Below are 25,437 nucleotides of genomic sequence, written 5' to 3'. Positions count from 1 at the left end.
AATACACACTTGGAATCTAATTTGAATCTATGACGAATCCAACAGGAACATCGTATAAGCCTCTGCGGGAACGTGCTTGATTCACTGTCAGTCGAACATTCCGAGGCACATCGGTCTCAGGTGAATGCCCAGAGATGCAGAGTGTTCCGGTGTCATCCTGCCCCCAGTAGACTTCTACCATCAGGCCTCTTGGATGCTCAGATGATTCTGTTCCAGGAATCCCAAGAAACCTGGCTCCCTTTGGAATCTGCACAATTGCTATTGGTGAGCAACTTTCCACTCGTTCTCAAGTTTGGATTTTAGAAGATCTATTATAGCTTCTAGAGCCATCGAATACTATCTATCTCATACTTCCAGGAATGCCACAAAAATTTCTCTATTACTGGTTTGGAATCTATTACTAGTGCAGCATTGTCATTTTTGTTCTCAATCCTCCGTATTACTCGGTGACATGAGGCATATGATAACAGATTAATTGGCTTAATCAATTCATGCAACCAGAAATAGAGTTTTAAAACAATATCCTCAAATTCTGCAGTGCAGATTCTGACCTGAATTGAGGATCCAGATGACAAGTTCAGGGTAACTAGATTCTCCTCAGTGGAAGAACTTTCCAGCTCTGCCAGTTGTGCTATTTTTAGAAACACTTCTTCGAGTGTTGTTAAACCAAGTTGTGTGTCCAAAATGCCAAATTCCTTTTCTCTATCTTGGAGCTCTGCAAAAAAGTTCTGCCACCGAAAAGAAAACTAGATAAGTAACCATATATAAAACATAGTGCATCTCCAGCCAAGGACACATATAAATTCAAAACATAATATCATGAAATTACTGCGAGAAGCTCCTCTCTGTTGTGGGGTACGGTGAAAGTAAAAAATGTCTTGTCCTCCTCTTTAGGCTCCACATGGAGTCGCTGTTAATTTCATTCCTATGTCAGTCTATAACTTACCAGAAAATTCATAAAAGAGGACATTATTGAAAATGCATTGGACTTACATCTTTGAAGAACTGCTTCACAAGCTCAAGGTGAGGATTGTATACTGGTGTGCTACCGTAAACATTGTGAGTTTGACTTGGTGTGTTGCCAAGGAAACTTATATTAGCAACATAACCAGTTCCAAATCTAGACTTGAGTCGTATAGAGGTTCCTATACACCGCAGTTTTCCCTTCGCCATAATGGCTATCCGGTCACTTAAATTGTCAGCTTCCTCCATGGAATGGGTTGTCAAAACAATAGCTCGTCCTCTCTTTGCGTCCTCTATTATGTCCCAAACATGCCTTCGAGTGATTGGATCCATACCAGTAGTCTGCACCAAACATAGGCCAAACCAATAAAAGATTCACTCGAGAGATGCTGTGACAACAAAGATATGAAACTTACTGCTAACAAGTACCCAAGGCATTCTTCAGTTGTTTACAACTTCTATTAGAAACTGTCATCTTGTCACTTTTTCTTCAAATTGAATTAATATATTTCATATCCAAGTCATCAGATAGTTCTCAAAAATACATTGACAAATCAAATACTAGTATGTTCTATTTTGTTGCTGATGAGATACATTGGGATATTACTATAGCAGCCTTTGTTTAGAAAAAATATGGCTAAAAATGTGTCGGAAGCTTAAACAGACAATAACAAGACAATAAGTAGAAAATTTTGTGTTAATGAGCTTAGATTTTGTTACAAAGACAAGAGGATCAGGAATTTTACCCCATGGGGCAAGAAAAATACTGAAATAGACAGACTCATACATCCATTTCATAAAAGGATACCAATCTAGCGCCAATAACAGAATCATGTTGAGATTGCACTTCTTCAAATTTGCACGTCAAAAACTACTATATTGGCAATCATTGTCATATTATTTTTTAATAGAATATATAAGGTATGATAGTATAACATTGCAGAGATAAATTTTTGAAACAGCAGTTTCATAATAATGCTCTCACAAAGTCTATTTTCGTTAAAGTGAAAATAAAGGAAATGATCAAATATAGCTGATCCATGTCCGCAAATATCAAATGTCAAGTTGCTTAGAAAACGAAAAGAAAAGAATAGTAAAACAAATTTCTCACCTTAATTATTTTTTTTACACTCACCTCCGTTTTTCCTTCTTTTGGATCATAACATAAGTGGAATGTTTTTCTTTTTTCACTTAAGTAATAATTAGTGTTTGTAGAATGTATTTAACATGTAATATCCAAATTGTGTTATCTTTAGAAAGATGTATATGGATTTCAACTTTTTTCTGAAGATGCTGATAGACGAATTTCCCAACAACTTGTTGAGGCAAATGCTTCCTCTTCATTTTCTCTTATTTTCTTATGCTCCTATAACATAACTATCTGATTGAACAAGAGAACCACCACATATATGTAGGGAAATTTAGGGGACGACATCACATACGCAGCGAAAAAATATAAAAACAAAATCCCTAAATTTCTCATCAATGTGTTCGTCGTCATGTAAAGATTGGTACACAAAATTCATGAAATTTAAAACTACGTATATTAAAGATTGTGTTATCTAGGAAGATCGTATATCTTTGAATCCCTACAAATATGTAGGAGAGGGTGAATGAGGTCAAGTGTCATACTCTCTAGCGGTGATCCATACAATAGGGCTGTGACAATGCTCCTCAAAACTTCAGGCCTGCTATCTGAGGAGGAGAAGTGGAGGAGAATAGGAGATGACAACCCAAAGAGGCTTAGCATATAAATCATTGGTTTCCTCCTATTTATAGAGGTCCCCTATCAACATAATCCTAATAGATCCTGCTCTATTGGGTATTGAATCTTCATCCAATTACTAAGTCTCTTAGATTAGTGGATCTCTATCCAATACTCTCTTATTGACTCTTATTGAATCTCATCCATAGGATCCAATAATTCAGGGGCTTATTGGATATCTAATAAGATAAGGGCTCCGACGGTTATCTCATATATGAACCTCTACTTGTCGCAATGCCTATCATATATGTGTGACCCTTTAGGCCCAATATCAAGTTGGTCGTAAGTCATACCTGTCAGAACTCCTTCTAGCTTAGTGAATTATTATCTCAATAATAATTCACTAAATTCATTGACCGTATACTTATAGTCTCTAATTCATATAATATCCTAGATATCATATACCAAACATGGTGTTATCAGACACATATAATATCCTAGAGTCTCGCTATAATCGGATTCTCCCGGAGAACTTTTTTTCTCTCAACCTGAATGACCCTGACCATGGATTTATCTGAGCAAGAACATATGTGATATTCCTCTCATGACACCGAGAGCGGATGTTCTTCAAAAAATACTCAATAGTCCTCGTAAGGTTGGCTACCACTCCCGATGACTGGTTGTGCTAGATCTGGAATCTTCAAACTTGCATCAAAGAGTGAAGTACTCATACAGGACATCCTTGGTGTCTCAAGTCTAAGGACCAGATACACCATTGGGACTACGAAATCGTTGTCTGACAATAAGGTATCATCAATTATCCAGCATTCCGTAAGCGGATCAATCAATGAACTCATTCTCTAATGAGCACCTGTACTATATCCCTAGTGTCCCCACACGAGCAACTATGAGACCATTTGTATCCATCATATGAACGAGTATATAACATACCAGTATGTCCGGTTATCTCGATGTCCCTCTCGAATAACCTATGACCAAGATTATTTAGGATATGTGTTTAAAAGCGAATCGATCTCATTATCATGATCTTAATCGTGATTCTCATTGCACAAATCTATGGACATCATAATATATTCAAGCAATGAGCAGTATAAAGTAATAAAATATCAAATAATAATAAATAAATAAAAAGATTATTACACGTGTCATTACTTACGTGATTGATTGACTTGTAGGACACCTATGATTAATAATATCTAATCTATACAAAATAACATGGATGAAAATTCGATCACTTCACGTGGACTTATTATCCAAAAGTGCAAAATTATAACCGTATATAATATGCATGTATTAATTTCCATATGCATGTTGCATCTGTCCTACATTTGTTAGACTTGATGTATTGGTGTGCTCGTATCACGTGCTGTTTCCATGTCCATGCTTCACAAAGCATATTGGCTCATGAACATTAAATTTCTTATTAATCATATCTCTCTCAATCACTTCAGGAAAGGAGAAGCTTTAGTGTGATCTAATGAATAAGAGGGAGGAATATGAAAACACTGGATCCTTGGGAGATACAAGCCATTCTGGAACTAGTTTATGCAGAGTCGGAACTTGGAATGAGAAGCCTAGATGAATCATGAAGATATCCGACACAATTGTTTAAAGATGAGTTAAAGCAGGTAGAACTGAAATTGTGGAAAAGAAACCAAAAGCACCAAATATTCTTGGCAAAAGAAAATAATGATCGTGTATGACAGTGAACTTTCAACAGCAACTTACTGGCTCATCCAAAAAGACCAATTTTGGATCTCCAATGAGGGCTATTGCAACACTAAGCCGACGCTTCATTCCTCCACTATAGCTTCCAGATCTAACTCGAGCAGCAGCAATGAGTTTTACATCCGCTAATGACTTTTCAGCTACCTGAATTACCAAAAAAACATATTCAATTTGAGTAATTGACCATCCTAGAGCATAAAAAAAAAGAACCTGTAAAAATAATATTAACACTTCTTAGTTGAAATAAAGTTCTTTTAGCTCACAAATGTTTATGAAAATTGTCTCAACTCCAGATGTAGTGTTCTTGCATATGTGTGTGTGAATTGTGTAGGAGAAAGGAGGGCATATTTTCCACCAAGAAATTCCACTTCAAAAGTTTGTATTTAACCGGATTGAAGATTATAGATACTGTTTAACAAAAACAAGAATGAAATGCTAGAAGGGTCTTGAGCACCTACCGATTTAATCCTAGATGGAGGCAAACCTTTAATACTAGCAAATAGATGCAAATGTTCTAGAGCTGATGATTCATCCCATAAGATATCAAACTGCCAAACAGAGAAGAATCTATAATCAGAAACTAATCAGTCTTGTTTTTCAAACAGTTAAAGTATGGCTTTAAAGAGTTGGCCAACTTAATTCTGGAGGCAAATGAAGCATACCTGGGGACAGACTCCAATCATCCTTCGGATTTTTGACATACCCACTGAACTCCGAACAGAATATCCATAAATTAATTCTGTAAGTAGGTAGTGTGACTTAGCATCATGGCCTTTTTACTGTTTGTGCACAACAAAAATATATGCTAAAAAAAGAAGAAGATTTTACCATCTCCTCCTGTAACTGGTGTAATACCAGTAAGACAATTAATCAAGGTAGTTTTCCCAGCTCCGTTAGGTTCCAAGAAGGCAAAATAGCTGATCTTTTGCAAGGTTTACCCATATTCCCTGAATTCATCAATAGGAAATTTTCTGAAGTTATCAATTCTCTATTGGGAAATGATTGAGCAATAAATCCACGACACAGAGAAGTTCTAGCACAAATTGTCAAATGAAATGGACAAGATATGAAGCACCTTGACAGCATGATATGGTGAAGACCTGTTGCACTTGCAACAACCAATTTTGTTAGTGCCTTTGTATGTCTTCGTTAAGCCATGTATTTGAACTTGCAACATTCGTTTCAACTTCACCATATGCTGCTTGTTGTTTCACAGCATTTTCCTCTGTGAGGACATCCTCGTCGTTTGGAGTAGCATCATCCAATGGCGGGATTGAATCAGAGCAGCTACAAAGACCACCTTCTGTAAAATGTATTATGGAGTATCAATATTATGAATTCCTATGATTTCACAATAAAAATGGAACAAAAGTGAGTTTATAATTTAAAAAGATCATTCTTACCTACCACCTTGTTTCCATCTTTCCCAATCCAGTACGAGGGACTCAAAAAATAAAATATTGATTTTCTGACACCATTTGAATTTGGAATAATATTGTCGAAATAAATTGCCAAAATGAACCATAAAAAAAGAATGTTGATACGAGCCACCTATAGATATCTTCCTGTTTGATATACACAGTGAATGTCAGACGTGAAGGAGATTAATGGCAAATTTTCTACTTGGGATAAACTGCAAACGTACAATAGTTATCACACATTTAGGTTCAAATGTGGTGCATTCTCCACGGTTGCGCCAATTCATTCCTTTGCCTTCAGAGGTAGCTGTTGCATTGCCAAGCAAACCAAGAGCTTTGGCAAGAAGGTTGGGGGGGAATAGAGACCTTATCAATATCGAGAACCCAACAGTTGTGGCTGATGATGACTTGCTAATGAAAGTTGATATCATGAAAGCAAAACTTAGCTGCAAAGGAGGCCATATATGCAAGATATAAGTAATATTGGCATCAACATGTAGCATAAGCAAGGAAGAAGTTCAAAAGACAATACATATCCAAAACAAGCCTAATCAAGTGCTCAATATAAATGCACCTAATACGTGAAAGAAGTTGCATATGAAAGAAACAAAAGTTACCATATTAAGTTGGAAGGACTGTGCTCCTGCACAGAAAGCCCTTGTCGGGGGGTTTCCGACTTTGATCCATCGACGGTTAAGTTAGTATTTGGTTTCCTTTTTTCCGCCTCCCCTTGGCCAGATGTTGGTCAGGAGTTTTTATACTACTGCATAAGGATCGATCGTATGCGGATTTGACGCGACGATCGATCCTCGAGCGATGAGATGATATCTTTGTGCGGTCGCCACTCGGAACGACGCCATACGGTACCGTCCTAAACTTCTCGGGACGAAATGTACCGAGAGGTACCTTGGTACGGATCCTGGCTTGTCACGTGGAAGTACTCCTCGTGCTAACTTGACAGGGGCGTGATGCAATATTGGTTGCGACCTGGCTAGGACTCAAAATATGCCTTATCAAGATATAGTTAAATTGAGTGAATATTTTTTACTTTTACATTGGATTGACAAGAATCTTCCGATCAATATATTGATACCAAGAATGATGGGAAAATTAATAAGAATTAACAACTCATTATGAAAATTAAATATACACTTATAATTGAATAATCCAACTTGGAGCAGATACAGTGTCATATTACGTCTCATTAGAATTCATTAAGTGCTGGAAAATTGATAGCAATATGGTAACTTGATAGAGGAGAGACAATTAAAGAGAATAAAAGCTGTACTAATTCTCTCACTCGAACTTTCAATACCAATCAGACTTTTACACTCAGAGTTTAAACTTATATTCCAAGATTAAGATTTTCTGGAGAGAAAATTATGTTATTTATATTATTAGGAATGATGATATTGAGCAAGATAATTTTATGAAATAAAAGAAATTATGGTAATATGTTATTAAAATTCTCTCAATCACAAGTGTCATGGAAATTATTTCCCCATCATAATATAATTGGAATGTGAATTATATATTTTCTTGATTAAACAATTATGTAATTATTCTATTTTATAATCATTCAGATGATATTATGAAATGTGATAGTAAAAATCTTAAAATAACTCATACTTGTTTCACATACTTTTCTTCTCCTTAATTGCTTAAGATTCCTAAAAAAAATTTCTCTACTATATTTTTCTAATAATATTTTTGATGAAATTTGTGAGTGACCAACTATTGGATCAATTTCATACAAATTCATATTTGCTTTTACCATCATTCCAGAAATGACATAAATGAATAGAGCATCCTTACTTTTTTCCTTTGTTCTTATAATTTTTCTTTATCATCATCCTCTTGCCATCCTGTTTCATGTAGTTTGTGCAAATATAATAAAATGCACAAAATTTTATTTGCTACATATCTCAGAAGCAATTTATCACTTAAACTTATTTGTTTTAATATTTGAGGTCCTTCGCTAATATAGTTTCACGATGAGATTAAGTCTTATCTTATCTTTCTTGATTAATCATAAGTATATATGGTTATTTCTTATGAAGCAAAATATGAAGTATTCATCATTTTTTTTCTAAATTCAAACTCATAATCGAAAGTTTAATCGATTATTTTTTTATTATGGTAACGATGACGAATTCCAAAAAACCTTGTAATTTCTTAAAATTAATGAAATCTTTTATTTTCTCATCCCTTGACTCTCGAACTTAGTGAATCTACAAAATGTCATGATTACATCATCCAAAGCACTCACTCTTCTCACTCAAGCTTTTTCTCACATGTTGCCTTGTTAATCTTATACTCACTTTTGTTCTGAATATATTACCTTTTAAAAATTTATTTTGATCTAATCTTAAGTATACTAAATTATATGTTTTGAGTGTCCATAGTTAAAATCTAACATTGCAAGCCCAATCAAAATCATGAGTTTTTCTTGGATATTATTGCCTTTCTATCTTTTGATCTATCGACCAAAAAAGTTCTTATCCTTGATTTTTGTAGATTGTCTTTCCTTTTTAATTGCTTGATGTTCTCTTGCCTACGCTTACTTCTAACAATTTTGTTGATTAGATTTCGAACACTCGTGAGCTACCTTATATGACTAATCTACTTTGAGTTGAAACATTAACCTCATCCATTAATTCAGACAATTTATCCACCTAAATTTCACTAATTTTATGATAATATATTTCTTAACAAGCCTTTTTCATGCCAATACTTCCTTCTACTTTCTTTTTAATAAGCATCTTGGCAGAATATAATAATACTAAGAATGATAAAGAAAAAGATAATATTGGAAAGAGAAATGATAACAAGTTGTCATTGTTATCTCAATCAAAGAAATTATGATAACATATTATAATTTTTTAATCATAATAATCTCATCATGATTTCGTCCATCATAATATGATTGGAATGTATATTTTACATTTATTTTTATTAAAAAAATCATCATATTATCCTATTTTGTAACTACTGTTAGTGCATATATTCATGCAAAATATCAACTAATCATTTCTTTCGAATATAACATGAACATGCATCACCAAATTTGATATTAAAACTTTTCCTAATGTTCTCATGTTCATACAACCTAATTGTTCTAAGGGTGTGCATGGTTGCACCAAAGTTCATGAAAGCTCATGTTTCTTCTGAAAACTTCTTTTTTAATATTTATTTGGCAGGAACAAAAAGAAAAAGAATTCCAAAACTTCTTTTATGCAAAGAAAAAAAATTATTATATTCAAATATATCTTAAGGAAAATAAGAAAAAATAATTTTTTTCCCTATAATTTCATAGCTTAGAATAGAATTTATAAGGAAAAAAAATCGTTTTCCATCATTTTCTCTACCACCGAAACTCTCACTGTGCCAAAACCCCCCTTCTTTGAAGTCAAACGATCCTGCGTTGACCATTGTATCCTTCCTACGTACATTTGCTGCTGTCACATGATCCAGCGTGTGCAGCCATGCAAGAGAAGTCATGCCGTCTCTTTCCTTACCACCATTTCCTGCTCAAAACTCCCGAGAATGCCCTATAAATCCTCTCTCCCTTCGTTCAAGCTTGCAGCCCGTTGATCTTTCGAGAGAGACAGAAGCGAACCGGGAAGTAGGCGCAAGCGCATTTCTTGCGAAGGCGAGACAGAGAAAGTAATCGATGGAGTTATCGGCCTCCTATTTGTCCCGCGGCGCCGCTAGCTTCTTCACCCAAGCCAATGCTCTCCACCGCAAGAACCTCACCTTCCAGGTTCCCCTTCCTCCGCCTTCCTCTCATCAACTCGATTTCGTTTCCTGAGCGGAGTGGCGAAATGAATAGGAATAGAATCACCTTTTGTGTTCTTTCCCTCATGCGCTTCGAGCCTTCTCATTGCTTGCCTGTATGCGTGTCCTCTTATGGCAGAAGCTAAACCTGAAGACCAACATCGAGATCGTCGCGTTCCCCATCTTCCTCTGCGCGGTGATCTTCGTCATCCAGAATGTGGTGGAGGACGAGATGAACAAGGACGGGCATCGATACGGGTGCCAGGGAGGGGTCTGCTCCAGCCTCTTCGAGTGGCCGGCGCTCCTCCAAGTTCCTGGCCCCGAGTCTCGCGCAGTGACATCCGATCACCCCACCCCCGCGGGCTTGCCCGATGAGTCTTGCAAGGTCTCGCAGTCCTGTCCGGCGTTGGTACTTTTCACCGGCGGCAATCAATCCTTCGCACAAAGTATCCGATTCTCTTGCCATGCTTTTGTTCCGGAAATCCATCACAATATGATGATTGCCCGCGAGTAACTGTCTGAACCGAAATTGATCTTTGTTGGCAGTTCTGGCGCAGAGTCTGCTTCTGAGTTCTTCCTCCGCATTGAACCTCTTGGATTTCCCCAGCAGTTTGTCTACTGTCATGCTTGTAAGATCTTAGAACCAATGCTTTTGTCTAGTTTGCTGTTATCATTCGTAATTGGAGGCAAGATTGATTCTTTCCTTGACCTTTCCAGGGGACCGACACATCAACGGGAAACACACAGTTCATGGAGCCTGCTTTTGTCTCTGATAGACCCTTAAATCTGATCCAACCACAGTGTACATCAAATGCGAGAAGTCCAATTTCCATTAAAATTGCCAACAGATCAATTGAGCTAGGTAAAATATTTTCTTGCCGGGAGCAAGACTACTTAGTTTTCTTCCTCCTCCTGTTCCTTTTCTTTGTCAACTTATAGTTCCATTTGAGGTCTGGTTTACAGTACTTCTGTCATGTTGAAATCTGTATTTGCACAATCGCCTGTGGTGAGGTTCTGTTGGTATCTCAACTGTCACATGGTGTGTACATTGGTAATGCACAGAAGTGTTCCTTGCCTCTTCTTCTTTAAGAAAGAGATGGCTCATAAACCTACAGGATCTTTCCCCAAATATATTTAAAAGATATTTCTTTTGCGTTGGTTGCTTCACATCATTATCTATTGCTTGCTTCCAACTACATGCTGATTTCTGAAAATTCTGAAACAGTAGGCAACTCTCCAACTTGCTTAGCATCATTAAGGAGCTAGAACAAATGATGTGCTTTGATTAAAATTCGTCAAGTGTCATACTGATGACTGAAGTATAGGACTCTGCATTATCATATTCTCATCAAATACTCAATTGACAGATCTGGCAAAAAAGCCTCTATTTTTTGTTCCTTCTTGAATCTGAATGTGACCATTTGCTTTGGCATATTGCCAACAATTTTCCTTTTTATTTTTTGAATTCTGTGAAAACATGAATGAGCTTCCTGTTTCAGCTTATGACCAGATGAAAATGTTTGGAATTTTTGCATGATGTTTGAGGCCTTTCAGACTTTTTCCATAATATAATATTAAATAAAAATGATGAGAATCAACCACCTTTTGGAAAAAAAAAAATATTTGGAAACCTTTTTCATGTATTATGTGTTCCAGGTGATGATATTGATGTGTCATTTATGATTTATAAATGCACCCAGAATGGAAGTCTGAACTAAAAGGAAATTTAAATTTTATGTCCATGATCTTTTACAAAATTAAGTTAGCCTAAATTCCTCAAATCTATGTACATTGTGAATTTGAACTGCAATCAAGCTGATTCTTTAGATTTCATGGAATCAGATGATGCATAAAAATATGCTTAGAACCTTTACTGCCTTTAATTGACATTAAATGCAAGTTTATTTGAAATTATATTCTCCATATTGTACTATTTTAACATTGTAGCTTTTGTTAAGAAAAAAATGTTATATTCTGAATCTCTAGGCTTTGAAATGACAACAGAGTTACAGTGTGTTCAAGGATTGATTCTGTGGCATGATAACTCGTTGTTGATAAGTGATTAGTTATTTAAAGATTACCAACAAGGAAATTCAGAGAAGAAAATTAATGAGTTCATTGCAGGTTACCTTTTTGAACTGCTTCAAATTTTTTCCTTTGTGTGTGTGTCTATATGGGGCTTCTTATACCAGTATGTTCTTTCGCTTGCAGCCTATGACTTCTTGAACTCTGATGAAAACTCTTTTAATCTAAATATAGGGTACAACTCAACGTGTAATGATGGCAATGGTTATCTGGTGCGTGTGCCTCACTCGGTGAATCTGGTATGTATGAGACTGTTGTTTTAATCTCTGATATTGCAAATAATGTTCTGATTTGTATTAGCATCAAATAGTTGGCTAATTGCTGCTAAAATCAGTAATAAGTATGAGGGCAGTATTTTTTAAGGGCATTTTAATTCATCTTTTTTTATTGTTTCATCTTGTTAAGGTGATAAGTGTTCTCACCCTTGTGCAGCAACATCATGGATAAGTTTGGCTGACATAAAATTAAATATGTTACTTGTTGTAACTATTATCCCTGGGAGATAGAGTGAGCAATTTTATTAACACATTATTCTATTCATAAAATTTGGTTTCAGTTAATATTATTCTATTCATACTCTTAATTCTGTTTCCTAAAAGTAGTGGTTAACCCTCGGAGAGGTTCACTTCCTAGCAATTGGCTAAAATGTTTAAATTAAAATTGATAATAATATGTTCATCGGATTCTTATAAATCAATCTTAGTCTTATTCATTTTCAATATGGAACTAATCACTTGGGCTCCGATAGCAAAAAAACATAATGGACTTTCCGTGGAATCATAGCATTATTTAACTGACGAGTACTACTCCAAATTCTTTAATTTGAAAATCCTGCCTTTATACTAATAGATATTCTTTATTCACTGCCAAGGTGTTACTTTGACTACTTGTCAAAGTAATCTTACTTGATAATAACTAGTAAAACGGAACATAATCCTAGTTTGTGGTTTTCTGGTACCTTTAAATATATGATTGATATGAATTCAATGAAAATTTAGTAAGAAACCAAAATATGTTGTTTTTATATGAATGAGGCTTTCTCACTTTCACATAGCATCGACCGAGCCTCTCTTAAGTTTATGCAGACACTAAACATCAACATGAGTCCTGCTGACTCAATATTTTTGGCTCATATCTAGTTGCACCTCTCTGTAAATCCTGCCTTTTTGATGAATTTCTGGTGATGAATGAACTCAATGTTTTACTAGCTACTCATTTTCATGGAAAACAAGCGAACAGTCTGTCTCGAGTTCTGAGAGAGGCTTAAGCTAATTGTCTAACCTATACTGCTGTCTGCATCATTTCTTTTGTTTACTTTTAGCTGTATGTCTAAACTTTGTTTATGAATTGTGTTTGTTCATTCTTTGTAGATTCTTTCAATTGTCTCTAACAAAGATTTTAATTTCGAATGATAATGTCTGGATCGCCTGGTCTGCCAGCAGAACGATACTGTCGAATGGGACTGTTTCCGTCCTGTTACCATCCGAAATCGATCGATAACGATCAATTTCGATCGTCATTGGTCTCCCTCGACGATCCTGATCCGTCGCCCCCCTCACTCACCGGACGCCACAAATGAAATGTCACCTCCTCCTCGTTTGAGGCAACGAGGTCTCGGCATCATCGGTGTTATCCCGACGATGCCGTACCGTACCGTACCATACAGTACCGTATCAAAATGAGCTTAAAACGTCAATACGATACGAAATTATGAACATAAGTCTCTATGTCACTTTTGCTTAAACAATAGAAAAGAGAAAGCAAGACCCTTTTTAACAATCATACCTAACATTTCTTTAATTTTGTGTTTATATATCCATATTGCCCCTAGACCTAAGATAGGTATAAGTACACATAGACCAATGAGCATTATCTCATATTTCATTTATTTATGAAATTATCATTTTCATTTACTTTGCAGGCCTCAAATGCCTATCTGAAGTTTCACGATGGTCCTGTTGTCATGGCAGTGCTATATCTAAAAGAAATGCCCAAAACTGGAACACAGTCGAGGTTTGACATTTCTTCTCTTCTCAGTGCGTTATTCTTCACATGGATCATTGAGCTACTTTTCCCGGTAAGTTTAATGAGAGATAACATTATTAAAATAGATCTTTGAAATCTTTTTCTTAAAGAGGCAGCATTTTGTTTTGATGTGCATCCAAATTTAGTGCTAAGTTTCTGTAATACACAGTCTGCCTTTCCATGAGTGTTTGTTGTGGATGGGTAGAACCCTGAGATTCTACTGTATTCTTCCATGCCTGTGACATTATATGAAGATTTCAATCTCTAAACATCTATAGAACCCTGAATTAATCTACTATCATCATAAACTTTGGATGGTCTAACTTACTTCAGCTTAACAGAGACTAACCTTTTGTTTCTTATGTAGGTCATCTTGACATACCTTGTCCACGAGAGGCAACAAAAGTTAAACATTATGATGGAAATGCATGGGCTAAGGGATGGACCTTACTGGTTGATATCTTACGTCTACTTTTTCTCACTATCATCACTCTACATGATATGTTCTGTAATATTTGGCTCTCTAATAGGTAAAGGCAGCCCAAAAACTTCATTTGTTTGTGCATGAAAAGCTAAGCCTTTTCTGAGCTGATAATCTTTTCTCCTCTACAGGGCTAAAATTTTTCAGATTGAGTGACTACAGCGTACAAATCGTGTTCTATTTCTTTTACATAAACTTGCAGATAGCGATGGCCTTTCTCGCATCACCTTTCTTTTCTGCCGTGAAAACTGCTACAGGTGAGATATAAATATGGCTAAATTGGATGGGAGAACTTAGTGACATAGTCTAATGATATAAAATCTGATGCTGCAGTCACTGGGTACATTTATGTGTTTGGTTCCGGCTTATTAGGACCATACCTTTTGCAATCTTTCATCGAAGATACTAGCTTTCCAAGTAAGTAGGAACATTTCCAAATAAACATTCTCTATGGGATGATCTGAAAGATGTTTTGACCTGAAAGTTTGTGTTTTCTGGAAGATATCAATTCTCTTCACAATTCTTCAGCATTGAAAAAAGGTCTTCTCATGTTTTTCAGGAGCTTGGATTATAATGATGGAGCTCATTCCTGGATTTTCCTTGTATCGTGGGTTATATGAGCTTTCACAGTATTCCTTTAAAGGATATCAAATGGGGACTTCTGGCATGCAATGGGGAGACTTAAATGACAGGCAAAATGGGATGAAAGATGTGTTGATCATAATGTTTGTTGAGTGGCTAGTATTTCTTCTAGTTGCATTCTATTTGGATCAGGTATTAGGAGGAATCAGGAAGGTTCCACTATTTTTGTTAAACTATTTCCAGAAAAAATCTCCATCATCTCAAAGAAACCGTAGTTTGCGGCGACGAGGATTCGGAGTTCCTGTTGAAACGGAGAGTAGTGATGTTTCTCAGGAAGTAAGTTGCATTACTTTTCAGAGCTATTGTAAACTTGACTGAGTTCCAATGATCAGAACATTTAGAAGTTCATTGTTACTGAAAAAGTGAAACACTTAATTTAATTGATTACTGTTCAAGGTCAAGTTTTTCATTAGGAGTCTTAATATATTTGCAGAACATAGCAAGCTATATTGAATCAGACAATCAGAAAATTATTAGAATTTGTTGATTGCTTAACTGAAAATGGATCTTTGAAAGGTCACGTTTCTTCTGAAAACTTCTTTTGTGATGTTTATTTGGTAGGAACAAAAACAAAAACAAATTCCAAAACTTCCTTTATGCAAAGAAATTTTTTTTATTATATTCAAATATCTAAAAAGAAAAAGAAGAAAAAATATTTATTTTTTCTATAATTTCATAGCTTAGAATAGAATTTGTAAGGGAAAAAAAAATCGTTTTCCATCGAAACTCTCACTGAGCCCAAACCTCCCATCTCGGAAGTCAAACGATCCTGCGTTGACCATTGTATCCTTCGTACGTACATTTGCTGCTGTCACGTGATCCCGCGATTGTTTTCCTCCCCGTGTTCAGCCATGCAAGCGAAGTCATGCCGTCCCTTTCCTTACCACCACCTTCGGAGTTGCCCTATAAATCCTCCATCCCTTCTTTCAAGCTTTCAAATCATTGATCTTTCGAGAGAGACAGAAGCGAACAGGGAAGTAGACGCAAATACATTTCTTGCGAAGGCGAGAGAGGGAGAAAGGAATCGATGGAGTCATCGTCCTCCTATTCGTCCCGCGGCGCCGCCAGCTTCTTCACCCAAGCCAATGTTCTCCTCCGCAAGAACCTCACCTTCCAGGTTCCCCTTCCTCCGCCTTCCTCTCATCAACTCGATTTCGTTTCCTGAGCGGAGTGGCGAAATGAACAGGAATGGAATCACCTTTTGTGTTCTTTCCCTCATGCGCTTCGAGCCTTCTCATTGCTTGCCTGGATGCGTGTCCTCTTATGGCAGAAGCGGAACCTGAAGACCAACATCGGGATCGTCGCATTCCCCATCTTCCTCTGCGCGGTGATCATCCTCATCCAGAAAGTGGTGGAGGAGGAGATGAACAAGTACGGGCATCGATGCGGGTGCCAGGGAGGGGTCTGCGGCATCCAGTACTCATCGCTGGATCAGTTCGACGCATGCCCCATCTCCACCCCCTTCGAGTCGCCGGCGCTCCTCCAGGTTCCTCGCCCCGAGTCTCGCGCCGTGACATCCGATCACCCCACCCCCGCGGGCTTGCCCGATGAGTCTTGCAAGGTCTCGCAGTCCTGTCCGGCGTCGGTACTTTTCACCGGCGGCAATCAATCCTTCGCACAAAGTATCCGATTCTCTTGCCATGCTTTTGTTCCGGAAATCCATCACATTACGATGATTGCCCGCGAGTAACTGTCTGAACCGAAATTGATCTTTGTTGGCAGTTCTGGCGCAGAGTCTGTTTCTGAGTTCTTCCTCCGCATTGAACCTCTCGGATTTCCCCAGCAGTTTGTCTACTGTCATGCTTGTAAGATCTTAGAACCAATGCTTTTGTCTAGTTTGCTGTTATCATTCGTAATTGGAGGCAAGATTGGTTCTGTCCTTGACCTTTCCAGGGGACCGACACATCAACGGGAAACACACAGCTCATGGAGCCTGCTTTTGTCTCTGATAGACCCTTATATCTGATCCAACCTCAATGTGCATCAAATGCAACAAGTCCAATTTCCTTTATAATTGCCAACAGATCAATTGAGCTAGGTAAAATATTTTCTTGCCGGGAGCAAGACTACTTAGTTTTCTTCCTCCTCCTGTTCCTTTTCTTTGTCAACTTATCGTTTCCATTTGAGGTCTGGTTTAGAGTACTTCTGTCATGTTGAAATCTGTATTTGTACAATCGCCTGCGGTGAGGTTTTGTTGGTATCTCAGCAGTCACATGGTGTGTCCATTGGTAATACACACAAGCGTCCTTTGTCTCTTCTTCTACAAGAAAGAGATGCCTCATAAAACTATAGGATCTTTCCCCAAATATATAATAAAGATATTTCTTTTGCGTTGGTTGTTTCACGTCATTATCTATTGCTTGCTTCCAACTGCATGCTGACTTCTGAAAATTCTGGGACAGTAGGCAACTCGCTAACTCACTTGGCATCATTATGGAGCTAGAACAAATGACTTGTGCTTTAATTAAAAATTTTCAAGTGGCATACTGATGACTGAAGTGTAGGACTCTGCATTATCATATTCTCATCTAATACTTAATTGACAGATCTGGCAAAAAAGCCTCTATTGTTTGTTCTTTCTAGAATCTGAATGTGACTATTTGCTTTGGCATATTGCCAACAATTTTCCTTTAATTTTTTGAATTCCATGGAAACGTGAATGAGCTTCCTGTTTCAGCTTATGACCAGATGAAAATGTTTGGATTTTCTGTGTGATGTTTGAGCCGTTTTATACTTGTTCCATACTATAATATTAAAGAAAATTGATGAGAATCAACCACTTTTTGGAAAACTATTTGGAAACCCTTTTTCGTATATTATGTGATCCAGGTGATGATATTGATGTGTCATTTATGATTTATAAATGCACCCAGAATGCAAGTCTGAACTAAAAGGAAATTTAAATTTCATGTCCATAATCTTTTACAAAATTAATTAAGCCTAAATTCCTCAAATCTATGTACACTTGGAATTTGTGCTGCAATCAAGCTTATTCTGAAGATTTCATTGAATCGGGTGATGCATAAAACTATGCTTGCCAAAACCTTTACTGCCTTTAATTAAAATTAAATGCAAGTTTATTTGAAATTATATTCTTCATATTGTACTATTTTAATGTCGTAGCTTTTGTTAAAAAAATTGTTATATTCTGAATCTCTAGTCTTTGAAATGACAACAGAGTTACAATGTGTTCAAGGATTGGCTTTGTGGCGTGATAACTCATCGTTGATAAATGATGAGTTGTTTAAAGGTTACCAACAGGGAAATTCAGAGAAGAAAATTAATGAGTTCATTGCAGGTTATCTTTTCGAACGGCTTCAAATTTTTAATCTTTTGTGTGTGTCTGTACGGGGCTGCTTATACCAGTATGTTCTTTCTCTTGCAGCTTATGACTTCTTGAATTCTGATGAAAAATCTTTTAATCTAAATATTGGGTACAACTCAACGTATAATAATGATGTCAATGGTTACTTGGTGCGTGTACCTCGCTCAGTGAATCTGGTATGTATGAGACTGTTGTTATAACCTCTGATATTGCAAATATGTTCTGGTTTGTATTAGCATCTAATAGTTGGCTAATGGCTGCTAAAATCAGCAATAAGTATGAAGACAGTATTTTTTTAAGGGCATTTCAGTTCATCTTTTTTTGTTGTTTCATCTTGTTAAGGTGATACGTGTTCTCTCCCTTGTACAACGGCACGGATAAGTTTGACTGACAAAATTAAATATTTTACTTGTTGTAACTCTTATCCGTGGGAGATAGAGTATGCAATTTGTGTGAGTGGTTCTCCATGTGAGCTTTTGAGTTGCTATTATTCTATTCATACTCTCAGAGCTCCATTAAGACTAATGTTCTCACAAAATGGTTTGACCTGTTATTGTGTCTTTATATTATCTTTGTTAACAAGAATAATGTATGCTATTCTTACTGTTTGGTAAAAGTAGTGGTTAACACTTGGAGAGGTTCACCTGATGGGGGAGACCTTTAATGTTTAGTTAAGATGTGTATCCAAGTCTTAGGTACCAAATGAAATTGAAAAATGGAATGCACATCACTGTAAAGCACATGAGCAGTAGCTTGGGCTCCAAGAACAAAAAGCATAATGGACTTTCTGTGGAATTATAGCCTTCTTCAACTGATGAGTACAACTCCAAACTCTTTAATTTGAAAATGCTGCCTTTATACTAATAGGTTTTCTTTATTCACTTCCGAGGTGTTACTTTGATTACTTGTCAAGTAATCTTACTTGATAATAACTAGTAAAACAGAACCTAATCCTAGTTTGTGGTTTTCTTATACCTTTAAATATATGATTGATATGAATTCAATGAAAATTTAGTAAGAATCCAAAATATGTTGTTTTTATATGAATGAGGCTTTCTCACTTTCACATGGCCTCGGCTGAGCCTCCCTTAAGTTTATGTAGACACTAAACATCAACATGAGTCCTGCTGACTCAATATTTTTGGCTCATATCTAGTTGCACCTCTCTGTAAATCCTGCTTTTTGATGAATCTCAGGTGATGAATGAACTCAATGTTTTACTAGCTACTCATTTTCAAGGAAAACAAGTTAACAGTCTGTCTCAAGTTCTGAGAGAGGCTTAAGCTAATTGTCTAACCTATACTGTTGTCTGCATCATTTCTTTTGTTTACTTTTAGCTGTATGTCTCAACTTTGTTTATGAATTGTGTTTGTTCATACTTTTTATACTTTTTAACTCAAGTTTAGATCCTTTCAATTGTCTCTATGTCCCTTTTGCTTAAACAATAGAAAAGAGAAAGCGAGGCCCTTTTTAACAATCATAACTAACATTTCTTTAATTTTGTGTTTATATATCCATGTTGCCCCTAGACCTAAGATTGGTATAAGAACACATAGACCAATGAGCATTATCTCATATTTTATTTATTTATGAAATTATCATTTTCATTTACTTTGCAGGCCTCAAATGCCTATCTGAAGTTGCACAATGGTCCTGGTGTCATGGCAATGCTTGAATATCTTAAAGAAATGCCCAAAACTGGAACGCAGTTGAGGTTTGACATTTCTTCCCTTCTTGGTGCATTATTCTTCACCTGGATCATTGAGCTACTTTTCCCGGTAAGTTTAATGAGAGATAATATTATTAAAATAGATCTTTGAAATCTTTTTCTTAAAGAGACAGCTTTTTGTTTTGATGTGCATCCAAATTTAGTGCTAAGTTTCTGTAATACACTGTCTGCCTTTCCATGAGTGTTTGTTGTGGATGGGTAGAACCCTGAGATTCTACTGTATTCTTCCATGCCTGTGACATTGTACGAGGATTTCAATCTCTAAAGTCTAAACATCTATAGAACCCTAAATTAATATACTATCATTATTAACTTTGGATGTTCTAACTTATTTCTGCTTAACCGAGACTAACCTTTTGTTTCTTATGTAGGTTATCTTGACATACCTTGTCTATGAGAGGCAACAAAAGTTAAAAATTATGATGAAAATGCATGGGCTAAAGGATGGACCTTACTGGTTGATATCTTACGTTTACTTTTTCTCACTATCATCACTCTACATGATATGTTTTGTCATATTTGGCTCTCTAATAGGTAAAGACAGCCCAAAAACTTCATTAGTTTGTGCATGAAAAACTGAGCTGATAATCTTTTCTCCTGTACAGGGCTAAAATTTTTCAGATTGAATGACTACAGCGTACAAATCGTGTTCTATTTCTTTAACATAAGCTTGCAGATAGCGATGGCCTTTCTTGCATCAACTTTCTTTTCTGCTGTGAAAACTGCTACAGGTGAGATATAAGTGTGGTTAAATGAATCAAAAAATTCTGCCTTCAACTTTGGATGGGAGAACTTGTGACATAGTTTAATGAAATGAAATCTGTTGCTGCAGTCACTGAGTACATTTATGTGTTCGGTTCCGGCTTATTAGGACCATACCTTTTGCAATTTTTCATCGAAGATACTAGCTTTCCAAGTAAGTGGGATCATTTCCAAATAAATATTCTTTATGGGATGATCTGAAAGATGTTTTGACCTGAAAGTTTATGTTTTCTGGAAGATATCAATTCTCTTCACAATTCCTCAACATTGAAAAAAGGTCGTCTCATGTTTTTCAGGAGCTTGGATTATAGTAATGGAGCTCATTCCTGGATTTTCCTTGTATCGTGGGTTATATGAGCTTGCACAGTATTCCTTTAAAGGAGATCAAATGGGGACTTCTGGTATGCAATGGCGAGATTTAAATGACAGGCAAAATGGGATGAAAGATGTATTGATTATAATGTTTGTTGAGTGGCTAGTATTTCTTCCAGTTGCATATTATTTGGATAAAGTATTAGGAGGAATCAGGAAGGATCCGCTATTTTTGTTAAACTATTTCCAGAAAAAATCTCGATCATCTCAAAGAAAGCCTAGTTTGCAGCGACAAGGATCTGAAGTTCTTGTTAAAATAGATAGTACTGATGTTTCTCGGGAAGTAAGTTACATTACTTGCCAGAGCTATTGTATACTTCACTGAGTTCCAATGATCAGACAAACATTTAAAAGTTCATTGTTACTGAAAAGGTGAAACACTTAATTTAATTGTTTACTGTTTAAGGTCAAGTTTTTCATTAAGAGTCTTAATATGTTTGCATAACATAGGAAGCTATATAGAATCACAAAATCAGAAAATTATTAGAGTTTGTTAATTGCTTAACTGAAAATGGATCTTTTAAATGTCAGAATTTTTTGTATTTTACTTGGTTATTGTAACTAATAGCAACTCAACGATGTTCAAATACTACTTGGTTTAATACTAGAGCTTAGATGTTTTGGAAGATGTTGATTATCTTGTTATCATAAATCATTTGAAATGGAAAATTGTGTTAGGTTGCTAAGAATGATTTGATTGTTATTACTGCTTTATGAATGGCCTTTCCAAATCAAATCAAGGTTGTATTGTGTTGTTTTTCTAACTGACTGTTAAAATAAAGTCATCCAAGTGAAGATTACTTAAGAGTATCTCGGTTTCATAAAAGAACTTTAAGATGCGAATAACAACAATTATTAAACAACAATTTTTATCGAACTACTACTTTCATTAAGTGCTAGCTTGGATTTTGAGGACTACATTTCTATATGTCCTAATTGCTTTTCTTATCATAAAATTCTGTTGTATTTCTTAATATTACATTTAACTGTCTTCAATTACTGATCTTTTAGTTTCTGCAGCTCTTGATTAATTGCAATCATTCATATCATGTTTTTGTTCATGCCAGCGTGAAGTTGTTGAGCATCTGCTACTAGAACCTAATATTAGTCATGCAGTCATCTCTGATAACCTCAAAAAGGTTTACCCAGGATGTGATGGAAATCCAGACAAACATGCAGTTCGAGGACTATCTCTTGCTTTACCTAATGGTGAATGTTTTGGCATGCTTGGCCCTAATGGTGCTGGAAAAACTACCTTTATCACTATGGTAAGTGATAAAGTTTAAATATGGATTTCTTATTGACTGCATTACATCAAGATGCTTATACCTAGGTCATGACGGCACTGTGTAGCCTTGGCTTTGTATCAGTTCCAAAAGTTAGTTGCATTTATTCAATATATATATTCTTCTTCCTGAAATAAAAAAAATTATTTACTGAAAGCCCTTTTTCAGTCACCATAAAGTCAATTCTAGCATCCTTCTTGCTAAACTCTTAAGAGTTCAGTTAGGCCTTTTTCGGTATTGCATATTTATTGGTCTATCAGTCCTCCATTTCGTATGGTTCTAACATATGTTATGGCAAAAAAATTGTCCTAACAACTGTATTTGCAGATGATTGGTCTTATTACACCTTCCTCTGGCACTGCATATGTTCAGGGAATGGACATAAGAACTAATATGGATCAAATATACACAAGCATGGGAGTATGCCCACAGCATGAGTAAGACATTTATATCTTATGATTTTACTGCTGAGAAGATTACCATTGATAGTTCTCTTGTTCACTTCAATCAAACATTGCTAGTCCTATTAACAATCATCCTAAACTACAGCTTGCTCTGGGAAACATTGACTGGCAGAGAACATTTACTGTTTTATGGCCGACTGAAGAACCTTAAGGGTGCTGCATTGTTACAGGTATTTCATAATTATCAATATGGTGTGTTATACTTAAGATTTGGGTCATCTTACCATAGTACAATTATACTACTAATTGCCTCTGTACAAAGTTGTATCGAACACTAAAGGATAATTTTCAGTTTCACCATTTGTAACTTTGCTTATTATGCATCACTTTATATTCTAATTTCTATTCCATCATCATATTCTAACTTTGCTTATTATGCATCACTAAAGGATAATTTTCAGTTCCAATAATTAGAATAATCATGGGAGTACCAAGCCATATTCTGATTGTTAACTGATAAAAATGATAGCATGAGTGAATTCTGCTATTAGGGTTCATAATTAACAACAAACAGGTTGGAATTTAAACGTGTATGAGGTTCTTAGTGAAAACATTTGTATTAGGAAAAGATTGCCTTTTACTGCAACTGTACTAATTGAACATAAGAAATGGGGGGGTATCACAAAATTACCATTTATTAACTCACCGTAGTGTATGATTAACACAAACCATGTAGATTTGCTATATTATATGCTCAAATAATAAGGACTTAACATTGTTATAGAAGCAGGTTTCATGGTTCACTTGCGTTGGCTGATCTTAAGTTGGCTGTCTAAATTCACTGTTGCATTAATCTGGCCAATATTCTATTTATCAATCTGAAATTGAAAATTGACAAGCCAATTTCTTCCCATATAAGGATTTTTTTTTTTAATCTTAGTTTCTTCTGTAGAGGCATCTTTGTGTTGCTATCAGGAGGTTATCCTGCTCAGAAAGTGTCAAATGCATGTATTATTTAACAATTTAATTGCACAGGAACACATTTTCTCATGGAATTCAGTATTACATGTCTGAAACTTATTGACATCTCTTACATGTATTCATCATCTTCCAGGCTGTGGAGGAATCTTTGAAGAGTGTGGATTTGTTTTATGGTGGTGTTGGAGATAAACAAGTTGCGAAATATAGTGGTGGAATGAAAAGGAGGCTTAGTGTTGCCATTTCACTGATTGGGGATCCTAAGGTACAAATCTTTCTGATGGTTCTAGACCTACACAGACAGAAATATTTTGAGAAAAATCTAAGGTTTGAAATATCTTTGGCAGGTTGTCTACATGGATGAGCCGAGTACTGGACTAGATCCTGCATCACGAAACAGATTATGGAATGTCGTGAAGCATGCAAAAAGAGACCGGGCAATCATACTCACAAGTATGTATATTCTGCCAGCTTTATTGCTGCCGGTAACCTACCCACGAAGTCTGGGTTGTAGAAAGACAAATGTCTGAATCTTGCATAAACATATTTAACTGCATTGTCAAAAGTTTCAGATTCATTGTTTTCGCCTAGATAATAGGACAATCAAATATTCACTCATGCCAGGGGATAATATGTATTCTTATTTACTACCGATGACCTCAAATAATTAAGATATCTCAATGATTTCAGCACACTCGATGGAGGAAGCCGAGGTTTTATGTGATCGTCTTGGCATCTTCGTTGATGGAGGTTTCCAGTGCATAGGAAATGCAAAGGAGGTATGACAATCACATGACATTCATATCAGGGTAGTATTACTTCAAAAACTTGTTCCTACAATTTAAGTGGCTGATCTAAAGTTTAAGCTACATGGTTATTCAAACCATTTCCTCAACTATTTCAAGTTCTGCAAACACATGATATCTACAATTACATTGATTGTTCAAATAATTTCCTCACCTACTTTCATCTGGTGATGAAAAGCTTTCAAATCTGAAAAAGTTCCGAGAAACAGAATATACTGAAAGAATTTTCATTGCAGCTCAAGGCTCGGTATGGTGGATCTTATGTCTTTACCATGACGACATCTGCGAACGAAGAAGAAGAGGTGGAAAACTTGGTTCGGCGACTATCGCCAAATGCAAACAAGATCTATCACATATCTGGAACCCAAAAGTTTGAGCTGCCAAAGCAGGAGGTCAGGATATCTGATGTTTTCCGAGCTGTCGAGATTGCAAAGAGTAAACTCACAATCCAGGCATGGGGTCTGGCTGATGCCACATTGGAGGATGTGTTCATCAAAGTTGCCAACAATATTTCAGTGAGCTTTCATGATTGATAAATACTCGCCGCTGCTATTTGTGTTATATTTTGTACGATAAATTTGTATGTTTGGCACAATTATTCTACTTTTTTGGTTTGAGAATCTAATGATATCATCCATAGATAGATAGTGTATGATTATTATCATTGCCCCCAACAATATAGTGGACAGGAATATTAATATCTGTATCTTGAACCTTGATATTGTATCATCTTCATATGCTAATTTCACCTAGTTGATCTCATGAGTTGTTTATCAAGTAATATCTAATTTTTGTTGGTGGGTAATGCTGGCTCCATTTAACCTTTTTAATTTCTTGATTTTGTGGATACTAGATTCATTATTGCTATTTTTTAAAATTATTTTTCTGAAATTTCTATAATTTAAATTTTACTTTTTGTGTTGTATATAT

At 36.0% G+C, this 25,437-nt stretch overlaps 2 protein-coding genes and 1 pseudogene across 2 annotated transcripts; 2 read left to right on the top strand and 1 right to left on the bottom strand.

Moving 5' to 3' along the window:
* Positions 1 to 16: 16 nt before the first annotated feature.
* On the bottom strand, positions 17 to 9,336 carry LOC135607584 (ABC transporter A family member 2-like; annotated as a pseudogene).
* Positions 9,335 to 15,163, top strand: LOC103979612 (ABC transporter A family member 7-like). The gene is made up of 10 exons (XM_065099531.1): positions 9,335 to 9,598; positions 9,752 to 10,058; positions 10,159 to 10,241; positions 10,330 to 10,474; positions 11,824 to 11,936; positions 13,619 to 13,774; positions 14,090 to 14,252; positions 14,335 to 14,460; positions 14,537 to 14,620; positions 14,763 to 15,163. Exons 1-10 carry the CDS (start codon positions 9,509 to 9,511, stop codon positions 15,161 to 15,163), a joined length of 1,668 nt encoding a protein of 555 aa, XP_064955603.1. The 5' UTR covers positions 9,335 to 9,508.
* A 648-nt stretch (positions 15,164 to 15,811) lies between these two features.
* On the top strand, positions 15,812 to 25,185 carry LOC135607583 (ABC transporter A family member 7-like). Its single transcript, XM_065099530.1, has 18 exons — positions 15,812 to 15,962; positions 16,116 to 16,467; positions 16,568 to 16,650; positions 16,739 to 16,883; positions 18,024 to 18,143; positions 18,231 to 18,346; positions 19,790 to 19,948; positions 20,271 to 20,433; positions 20,505 to 20,630; positions 20,732 to 20,815; positions 20,958 to 21,316; positions 22,101 to 22,301; positions 22,647 to 22,756; positions 22,869 to 22,953; positions 23,838 to 23,966; positions 24,049 to 24,154; positions 24,392 to 24,480; positions 24,744 to 25,185. Exons 1-18 carry the CDS (start codon positions 15,873 to 15,875, stop codon positions 25,038 to 25,040), a joined length of 2,814 nt encoding a protein of 937 aa, XP_064955602.1. The 5' UTR covers positions 15,812 to 15,872; the 3' UTR covers positions 25,041 to 25,185.
* The last annotated feature ends 252 nt before the right edge of the window (positions 25,186 to 25,437 follow it).

Source organism: Musa acuminata, chromosome BXJ2-3 (assembly GCF_036884655.1).
Source record: "Musa acuminata AAA Group cultivar baxijiao chromosome BXJ2-3, Cavendish_Baxijiao_AAA, whole genome shotgun sequence".
Lineage (NCBI taxonomy): Eukaryota > Viridiplantae > Streptophyta > Magnoliopsida > Zingiberales > Musaceae > Musa > Musa acuminata.
Note: the sequence above shows the minus strand (reverse complement) of the source record. Positions and strands in the feature narration are given on the sequence as shown.

Bases quoted from the DNA above. Each gene is read 5' to 3' on its own strand.
- LOC103979612 (XM_065099531.1), top strand. From the start codon at position 9,509: ATGGAGTTATCGGCCTCCTATTTGTCCCGCGGCGCCGCTAGCTTCTTC. The intron at 9,599-9,751 runs GTTCCCCTTCCT...CTCTTATGGCAG, and splicing joins GCAAGAACCTCACCTTCCAG to AAGCTAAACCTGAAGACCAA. The intron at 10,242-10,329 runs GTAAGATCTTAG...TGACCTTTCCAG, and splicing joins GTTTGTCTACTGTCATGCTT to GGGACCGACACATCAACGGG.
- LOC135607583 (XM_065099530.1), top strand. From the start codon at position 15,873: ATGGAGTCATCGTCCTCCTATTCGTCCCGCGGCGCCGCCAGCTTCTTC. The intron at 19,949-20,270 runs GTAAGTTTAATG...TTTCTTATGTAG, and splicing joins TCATTGAGCTACTTTTCCCG to GTTATCTTGACATACCTTGT. The intron at 20,816-20,957 runs GTAAGTGGGATC...CATGTTTTTCAG, and splicing joins CGAAGATACTAGCTTTCCAA to GAGCTTGGATTATAGTAATG.